The sequence below is a fragment of the Salvelinus alpinus genome, chromosome 21, assembly GCF_045679555.1.
Source record: "Salvelinus alpinus chromosome 21, SLU_Salpinus.1, whole genome shotgun sequence".
Lineage (NCBI taxonomy): Eukaryota > Metazoa > Chordata > Actinopteri > Salmoniformes > Salmonidae > Salvelinus > Salvelinus alpinus.
Genome location: NC_092106.1, coordinates 48,702,056 through 48,711,898, shown reverse-complemented (window position 1 = coordinate 48,711,898; position 9,843 = coordinate 48,702,056). Strand labels below are relative to the sequence as shown.

General features: G+C 42.4%; 1 protein-coding gene across 2 annotated transcripts in view; it reads right to left on the bottom strand.

The window, feature by feature from the left end:
• Nucleotides 1–301: 301 nt before the first annotated feature.
• LOC139548413 (glutamate receptor ionotropic, kainate 1) overlaps nt 302–9,843 on the bottom strand; it is a 137,941-nt gene continuing 128,399 nt past the window's right edge. For both annotated transcript variants that reach the window (XM_071358096.1, XM_071358098.1), the window contains 4 exons: nt 6,609–6,727; nt 5,880–6,097; nt 2,972–3,197; nt 302–2,685 (listed from right to left, as the gene is read on the bottom strand). In XM_071358096.1, coding sequence (XP_071214197.1) covers nt 2,396–2,685; nt 2,972–3,197; nt 5,880–6,097; nt 6,609–6,727 — 853 coding nt within the window. In that variant the 3' untranslated portion in view covers nt 302–2,395. The remainder of the gene's footprint in view (nt 2,686–2,971; nt 3,198–5,879; nt 6,098–6,608; nt 6,728–9,843) is intronic.

The window sequence follows — 9,843 nt, the reverse complement described above, 5'->3', positions numbered from 1 at the left end:
TGACAAGGTAAAAATCTGTTGTTGTTTCCACTGTTTTCCTGGTAGGCCGTCATTGAAAATAAGAATTTGTTCTTAACTTACATAAAAGGTTAAATAAAAATCCCCCAGAAACAACAATCAGATCCTCTGGTGGAGATTCCCCCTTTTTACTCTAAAGTCTAAACCCATGGATATACAAACTGGGTCGGAATCAAAAAAGGCGTGCGTGTGATGATCTGCTTTCACGCCTTGCATGCAGATGAACAGAAAGGATCCAAACAGAACCAACGGAATCAGAAACAAATAAGACAAAGAAAAGAAGTCATGTTCTCCACTTTAGTCGTTCATAAACAAAACCAACATGACAAAAACTTTTACATGCATTTTCATGAACGTCAAATGATACAAAAAAGCAAAGAATAAAATATACACAATGAAAGCAACTCAATGAATAAAGTCTCAAGGGGCATCTCATCCATAAATGATTCGGGGGGGGGAAAAAACTCACTCACATGTACATACAATCATTCAGATATTTTCATATATATGAATACAAGCAAAGTTGGTCAGAAGAAGCAATACTGTTATGCTGTACAAATAACTGGATGTAAATTTGCAAACATTTGCAAGCAAAACATGATATCCTCATACCTAATCATTAGTTAAATGTAATCAATAAGTTATAGATCAGTAATGTAATCAATAAGTTATAGATCAGTAATGTAATCAATAAGTTATAGATCACTAATGTAATCAATAAGTTATAGATCACTAATGTAATCAATAAGTTATAGATCAGTAATGGGGCGTATTTACCTCCAGTGAAACCTTATATCTTCATCACTTACCTACAGTATCATGTCATGACAAAAAATAATACATTTTCACACAAAAAACAGCAAGGCCAAGACAGTCAAGTGGTGTGCCTCCCTAAAAACCCAAACGACTCTCGTTATAAATAAGATATTGTGCCAATAAAGGAATAAAAATGAACATTTTTATCTAAATCAAAAGTACGTCAAACACTAGGCCTACTCTACAATAAAGTAATTTGTGTGTGATTGTTGCACTGCAGTTCCACACATTCAAACTGTTGTCCTGATGAAACAAGTTGTCCTGATAAAAAAAGTTGTCCTTTGACAAGAAAACAACATTCATAAAAGCAACTAACTTTGTGTGTTTAAGGTCCATAGCAACTGACTGTGTGCACGGTCCATAGCAACTGACTGTGTGCACGGTCCATAGCAACCGACTCTGTGCACGGTCCATAGCAACCGACTCTGTGCACGGTCCATAGCAACCGACTCTGTGCACGGTCCATAGCAACCGACTCTGTGCACGGTCCATAGCAACCGACTCTGTGCACGGTCCATAGCAACCGACTCTGTGCACGGTCCATAGCAACCGACTCTGTGCACGGTCCATAGCAACCGACTCTGTGCACGGTCCATAGCAACCGACTCTGTGCACGGTCCATTGCAACCGACTCTGTGCACGGTCCATTGCAACCGACTCTGTGCACGGTCCATAGCAACCGACTCTGTGCACGGTCCATAGCAACCGACTCTGTGCACGGTCCATAGCAACCGACTCTGTGCACGGTCCATAGCAACCGACTCTGTGCACGGTCCATAGCAACCGACTCTGTGTACGGTCCATAGCAACTGACTGTGTGTACAGTCCATAACAGTCTGAATGTGTGTACTGTAATGTATAAAGTCCACAGCAACTGACTGACTGACTGTGTCTATATAAGGTCAGTAACAACGGTATAACTCTGTGTACTGTATAATGTCCATAGCAACTGACTGACTGTGTGTATTGTATAATGTCCTTAGCTACTGACTGTGTGTATTGTATAATGTCCATAGCAACTGACTGACTGTGTGTATTGTATAATGTCCATAGCAACTGACTGTGTGTATTGTATAATGTCCATAGCAGCTGACTGACTGTGTGTATTGTATAATGTCCATAGCAACTGACTGTGCGTATTGTATAATGTCCATAGCAGCTGACTGACTGTGTGTATTGTATAATGTCCATAGCAACTGACTGACTGTGTGTATTGTATAATGTCCTTAGCTACTGACTGTGTGTATTGTATAATGTCCATAGCAACTGACTGACTGTGTGTATTGTATAATGTCCATAGCAACTGACTGTGTGTATTGTATAATGTCCATAGCAGCTGACTGACTGTGTGTATTGTATAATGTCCATAGCAACTGAGTGTGCGTATTGTATAATGTCCATAGCAGCTGACTGACTGTGTGTATTGTATAATGTCCATAGCAACTGACTGACTGTGTGTATTGTATAATGTCCATAGCAACTGACTGACTGTATAAGGTCCACAGCAACCTACTGTATGTAGAAGATCCATAATAACAGTCTTGGAGCACCTTTTCTTCTGTTAGTACTTGTGATGCCACTCACACTGTCCCACACTCACCTCCTCTATGTCCAAGTTTTTTCTGGATTTGTAAATGAACTCTCCAATAGCTACAAACACAGAGAGAACCAGTCCGGCTGCTAGCACTATGAAAATACCACCGATGTTCTCCACTCCCAAGGCGCTGGCCTCCTTACTATCCTCCTCAGGACAACCGTTCCCTCTCCACCATTTCTCCTTCATCATGTGGAGCTTCCCTTCTTCCTGGAGCTGCAGGATGGCGATGGTCACCTTGTCTCTGTAGGGGGAGCCTGGGGGAGAGAGGAATGAGATCAGAGTATCAGAGCAGCTTATGAGGCCATTAGGTAAAAATAAATAGGTCACAAATGAGCTACATAGCACATCATCAGCATAAAGTGAAGCATTTTGTGCATGTCTGGTGACTGACGGGCAGCATGAGCGAGTGGTTCTTGGTAGAAAAACAGCAAAGGGGAGAGAGGGCAGCCTTGACGTGTTCCTCTAGCACGTCAGCATTCAGAAGTGATAGGGGACGGTATATTCACACAAAGTGTTTATCCTGCGTCCGTGATTCTTTACCTATAGGAGTGCCTACGCCGTAGCCCTTAGAGTCTATGAGGCCTCCGATCTGTGTGAGGTTACAGTTCCTCTGACTGATGTACTCGATGCTGGTGGACTCCATGAGGAGAGCGTAGTCTGTGGTCATGACTCTCTGGATCCCCTCCCTGTTGTTCTTCACCAGAGCTGTGTTCTTCCTGCTGCTCATAAACGCCCACATCTTCTCATAGGTGGAGATCTTGGATTTCTAATGGACGACAACAACAACACATAGTTTCCTTTTAAACAACAATAATAATAGGACAACTTGCCTAGTTAAATAAAGGTTAAAATAAGTGTTCACATGAAAAACATATATTAGACAGAGACAATTTGTTTCACGCTGGTATGAAAATGCCTGTCCAGTTGCTTATAGTGAAGCCTATAACCCTGCCTGTGTTTCCCTTCCTCCAATCATCTGGGTAAGCGTGACAGCTGTGTTTAAATCTCTCTCTGTTGACTAATCTGCTCTACGTACCCAGATGTCCTACAGTAGGCTGGCTAGGAGATATAGGGTCCTACAGTAAGCTGGCTAGGAGATATCGGGAAAGTCATCATCTAGAGATCCTACAGTAAGCTAGCTAGAAGATATAGGGGAAGTCGTCACCCAGAGGTCAAACAGTAGGAGATATGGGGGAAGTCATCACCCAGAGGTCCTACAGTAAGCTAGCTAGGAGATATAGGGTCCTACAGTAAGCTAGCTATGAGATATAGGGTCCTACAGTAAGCTAGCTAGGAGATATAGGGTCCTACAGTAAGCTAGCTAGGAGATATAGGGTCCTACAGTAAGCTAGCTAGGATATATAGGGTTCTACAGTAAGCTGGCTAGGAGATATAGGGTCCTACAGTAAGCTGGCTAGGAGATATAGGGTCCTACAGTAAGCTGGCTAGGAGATATAGGGTCCTACAGTAAGCTGGCTAGGAGATATAGGGTCCTACAGTAAGCTAGCTAGGAGATATAGGGTCCTACAGTAAGCTGGCTAGGAGATATATGGTCCTACAGTAAGCTAGCTAGGAGATATAGGGTCCTACAGTAAGCTAACTATGAGATATAGGGTCCTACAGTAAGCTGGCTAGGAGATATAGGGTCCTACAGTAAGCTGGCTAGGAGATATAGGGTCCTACAGTAAGCTAGCTAGGAGATATAGTGTCCTACAGTAAGCTGGCTAGGAGATATAGGGTCCTACAGTAAGCTGGCTATGGGATATAGGGTTCTACAGTAAGCAGGCTAGGAGATATAGGGTCCTACAGTAAGCTGGCTAAGAGATATAGGGTTCTACAGTAAGCTGGCTAGGAGATATAGGGTCCTACAGTAAGCTGGCTATGAGATATAGGGTCCTACAATAAGCTGGCTAGGAGATATAGGGTCCTACAGTAAGCTGGCTAGGAGATATAGGGTCCTACAGTAAGCTGGCTATGAGATATAGGGTCCTACAGTAAGCTGGCTAGGAGATATAGGGTCCTACAGTAAGCTGGCTAAGAGATATAGGGTTCTACAGTAGGCTGGCTAGGAGATATAGGGTCCTACAGTAAGCTGGCTAGGAGATATAGGGTCCTACAATAAGCTGGCTAGGAGATATAGGGTCCTACAGTAAGCTGGCTAGGAGATATAGGGTCCTACAGTAAGCTGGCTAGGAGATATAGGGTTCTACAGTAAGCTGGCTAGGAGATATAGGGTCCTACAGTAAGCTAGCTAGGAGATATACGGTTCTACAGTAAGCTGGCTAGGAGATATAGGGTCCTACAGTAAGCTGGCTAGGATATATAGGGTTCTACAGTAAGCTGGCTAGGAGATATAGGGTTCTACAGTAAGCTGGCTAGGAGATATAGGGTTCTACAGTAAGCTGGCTATTCCCTATGTTTTTTACATGTATTTATTTAACCTTTAATTAACTATTATTAACTATACAAATTATTATTTACAATGGCGGCCTCCCAAAATGCAAAAGACCTCCTGCGGGGATGTGGGCTGGGATTAAAAATAAAAATAAACTACATAAAAATATAAGCCAAAACACACATCACGACAAGAGAGACAACAACACTACATAAAGAGAGACCTAAGACAACAACAGCATGGCAGCAACACATGACAACAACATGGTAGCAACACAACATGTAGTGCACTACTTATAGGCTCATAGGGCTCTGGTCAAAAGTAGTGCACTATATAGGGAATAGGGTGCCATAGGGCTCTGGTCAAAAGTAGTGCACTATATAGGGAATAGGGTGCCATTAGGGAAGTGACCTCACTTTCTCTCTCCCTCCCGCTCCCTCTTTTCTGATTAAATTATAAGTATTTTTTTAAACATCCATTCTCCCGTTTCAGCCTTGCAGACATACGGGCGACAGACGTGTAAAGTATTACAGTCTTATGTTAAGACTCACTAAACAATCTCCTGTCAAAGGCATCAAGGACAAACAACTGTGAGATGATAGTTGATCTCTCTTTGCTATATGATATCTCTGAATAAACTGTAGTAGTATATCACATACGTTATCCTTCTCAGGTCTGTTTGAAGAAGACCAGTAGCCAGGAGATGAGCTCAGAGAGAGAGATATTGAAGTTGTTAGAGAGTCTGTCCTTCTGTCTGTCTCTGTGCGCGTGTGTCCCTGTGTGTCCGTGTGTGTGTGTCCGTGTGTGTGTGTGTCCACGTGTGTGTGTGTCCGTGTGTCCGCGTGTGTGTGTCCGTGTGTGTGTGTGTGTGTGTCCGTGTGTGTGTGTGTCCCGTGTGTGTGTGTCCGCGTGTGTGCGTGTGTGTGTCCGTGTGTGTGTGTGTCCACGTGTGTGTGTGTGTCCGTGTGTGTGTGTGTGTGTCCGTGTGTGTGTGTTTCCGCGTGTGTGTGTGTCCGTGTGTGTGTGTGTTCGTGTGTGTGTGTCTGTCTGTACCTTGAAGAAGGTCATGGTTGATCCGTCTCTCACAGCTCCATACTCTATCTTAGTCTGCTTGGCCAGGTCGTCAGCCGAGTCGATGGGGGAGTCCATCCTCTCCACGGTGAGGAAGGCAGCCAGGTTGGCCGTGTAAGACGAGATGATGATGAGGGTGAAGAACCACCAGATGCCTCCTACTATCCTCGTAGACAGGGCTTTAGGCATCAGCTCAGATCCTGTTGTATGAAAACCGATAACACAGACAGGTTAGAGGAGTCCATTCCTATTTATAGAGTCTCATGAGACGACAACAATTTGTCTGAAAACCCAAACAATCGGTGCTCTCGCGGGTAATAATGAGTTCATATGGTTATTTTTGGTTTGCCAGGCTTGTAACATTAACCAAAAAAACATTTAACAATTTGTCTGATACCAGTTATCTAAGAAAATGTCGTATTGAAAGAAAAAAAATAATACTTAAATTACTCTCGCTAATTTCCCACCCATATGAACAATCTTGGCTTTTCATTCTTTGCAGTACAGAGGAGGGAGACAGTGGTATGAGGGTGTGTGAGGGCACATTCATGAATCCTTAGTCTTGTTCCTGACGGCTGTACCTTGCTGCATTAGTGGGCTAAAAGAGAGACACAGACAGCTGTACCTTGCTGCATTAGTGGGCTAAAAGAGAGACCAGACAGCTGTACCTTGCTGCATTAGTGGGCTAAAAGAGAGACCAGACAGCTGTACCTTGCTGCATCAGAGCTCCCACCCCAAACCAGACGGAGTTGATGAGAGTGAAGTTGTTCTCCACCACGTCAGAGTCGGGGTTACAGGGGTGAGGGTTGTACCACTCATAGGGGGTAAACCTACACACAGGGAAGAAAAAGGGCAGTTAAACAATAACAATGGATGCATCCAAAATGGCACCCTATTTCCTATAGTGCACTACTTTCAACCATAGGCCCTGGTAAAAAAAAAAGTAGTGCCCTGCATATGTAATAGGGTGCAATTTGGGACGCACACAATGAAAACATACTGTATTTAAGTTCAGCTTCACCGCTACCAGCTAGTTTTTGTTGTATTGTGTCGCCGGCCTAAAATCTAGATCCCAATGATTGTGAGTCGCTTTGGATAAGAGCGTCTGCTAAATTACTAAAAATGTAAAGGCAATGAATGTACAGAATAAGACACATTCTATTTATTTTGGCTCCCATTTCCTGTTTCAACCTCCAACAACATTTTATTTAAAGTGGTGTTGGTTCCCTCTACATTCTGTTGTAAAGTGGTGTTGGTTCCTTCTACATTATGTTGTAAAGTCGTGTTGGTTCCCTCTATATTATGTTGTAAAGTCGTGTTGGTTCCCTCTATATTATGTTGTAAAGTGGTGTTGGTTCCCTCTACATTCTGTTGTAAAGTGGTGTTGGTCCCTTCTACATTCTGTTGTAAAGTGGTGTTGGTTCCCTCTACATTCTGTTGTAAAGTGGTGTTGGTTCCCTCTACATTCTGTTGTAAAGTGGTGTTGGTTCCCTCTACATTCTGTTGTAAAGTGGTGTTGGTTCGTTCTACATTCTGTTGTAGAGTGGTGTTGGTTCCCTCTACATTCTGTTGTAAAGTGGTGTTGGTTCCCTCTACATTCTGTTGTAAAGTGGTGTTGGTTCGTTCTACATTCTGTTGTAAAGTGGTGTTGGTTCCTTCTACATTCTGTTGTAAAGTGGTGTTGGTTCCTTCTACATTCTGTTGTAAAGTGGTGTTGGTTCCTTCTACATTCTGTTGTAAAGTGGTGTTGGTTCCTTCTACATTCTGTTGTAAAGTGGTGTTGGTTCGTTCTACATTCTGTTGTAAAGTGGTGTTGGTTCCTTCTACATTTTGTTGTAAAGTGGTGTTGGTTCCTTCTACATTCTGTTGTAAAGTGGTGTTGGTTCGTTCTACATTCTGTTGTAAAGTGGTGTTGGTTCCTTCTACATTCTGTTGTAAAGTGGTGTTGGTTCCTTCTACATTCTGTTGTAAAGTGGTGTTGGTTCCCTCTACATTCTGTTGTAAAGTGCTGTTGGTTCCCTCTACATTCTGTTGTAAAGTGGTGTTGGATCCCTCTAAATTCTGTTGTAAAGTGGTGTTGGTTCCTTCTACATTCTGTTGTAAAGTGGTGTTGGTTCCCTCTATATTCTGTTGTAAAGTCTTGTTGGTCCCTTCTACATTCTGTTGTAAAGTCTTGTTGGTTCCCTCTATATTATGTTGTAAAGTGGTGTTGGTTCCCTCTACATTCTGTTGTAAAGTGGTGTTGGTTCCCTCTACATTCTGTTGTAAAGTGGTGTTGGTTCCCTCTACATTCTGTTGTAAAGTGGTGTTGGTTCCTTCTACATGCTGTTGTAAAGTGGTGTTGGTTCCTTCTACATTCTGTTGTAGAGTCTTGTTGGTTCTTTCTACATTCTGTTGTAAAGTGGTGTTGGTTCCTTCTACATTCTGTTGTAAAGTCTTGTTGGTTCCTTCTACATTATGTTGTAAAGTGGTGTTGGTTCCCTCTACATTCTGTTGTAAAGTGGTGTTGGTTCCTTCTACATTCTGTTGTAAAGTGGTGTTGGTTCCTTCTACATTCTGTTGTAAAGTGGTGTTGGTTCCCTCTACATTCTGTTGTAAAGTGGTGTTGGATCCCTCTACATTCTGTTGTAAAGTGGTGTTGGTTCCCTCTACATTCTGTTGTAAAGTGGTGTTGGTTCCCTCTACATTCTGTTGTAAAGTGGTGTTGGATCCCTCTAAATTCTGTTGTAAAGTGGTGTTGGTTCCTTCTACATTCTGTTGTAAAGTGGTGTTGGTTCCCTCTATATTCTGTTGTAAAGTCTTGTTGGTCCCTTCTACATTCTGTTGTAAAGTCTTGTTGGTTCCCTCTATATTATGTTGTAAAGTGGTGTTGGTTCCCTCTACATTCTGTTGTAAAGTGGTGTTGGTTCCCTCTACATTCTGTTGTAAAGTGGTGTTGGTTCCCTCTACATTCTGTTGTAAAGTGGTGTTGGTTCCTTCTACATTCTGTTGTAAAGTGGTGTTGGTTCCTTCTACATTCTGTTGTAGAGTCTTGTTGGTTCTTTCTACATTCTGTTGTAAAGTGGTGTTGGTTCCTTCTACATTCTGTTGTAAAGTCTTGTTGGTTCCTTCTACATTATGTTGTAAAGTGGTGTTGGTTCCCTCTACATTCTGTTGTAAAGTGGTGTTGGTTCCTTCTACATTCTGTTGTAAAGTGGTGTTGGTTCCTTCTACATTCTGTTGTAAAGTGGTGTTGGTTCCCTCTACATTCTGTTGTAAAGTGGTGTTGGTTCGTTCTACATTCTGTTGTAAAGTGGTGTTGGTTCCCTCTACATTCTGTTGTAAAGTGGTGTTGGTTCCCTCTACATTCTGTTGTAAAGTGGTGTTGGTTCGTTCTACATTCTGTTGTAAAGTGGTGTTGGTTCCTTCTACATTCTGTTGTAAAGTGGTGTTGGTTCCTTCTACATTCTGTTGTAAAGTGGTGTTGGTTCCTTCTACATTCTGTTGTAAAGTGGTGTTGGTTCCTTCTACATTCTGTTGTAAAGTGGTGTTGGTTCGTTCTACATTCTGTTGTAAAGTGGTGTTGGTTCCTTCTACATTTTGTTGTAAAGTGGTGTTGGTTCCTTCTACATTCTGTTGTAAAGTGGTGTTGGTTCGTTCTACATTCTGTTGTAAAGTGGTGTTGGTTCCTTCTACATTCTGTTGTAAAGTGGTGTTGGTTCCTTCTACATTCTGTTGTAAAGTGGTGTTGGTTCCCTCTACATTCTGTTGTAAAGTGCTGTTGGTTCCCTCTACATTCTGTTGTAAAGTGGTGTTGGATCCCTCTAAATTCTGTTGTAAAGTGGTGTTGGTTCCTTCTACATTCTGTTGTAAAGTGGTGTTGGTTCCCTCTATATTCTGTTGTAAAGTCTTGTTGGTCCCTTCTACATTCTGTTGTAAAGTCTTGTTGGTTCCCTCTATATTATGT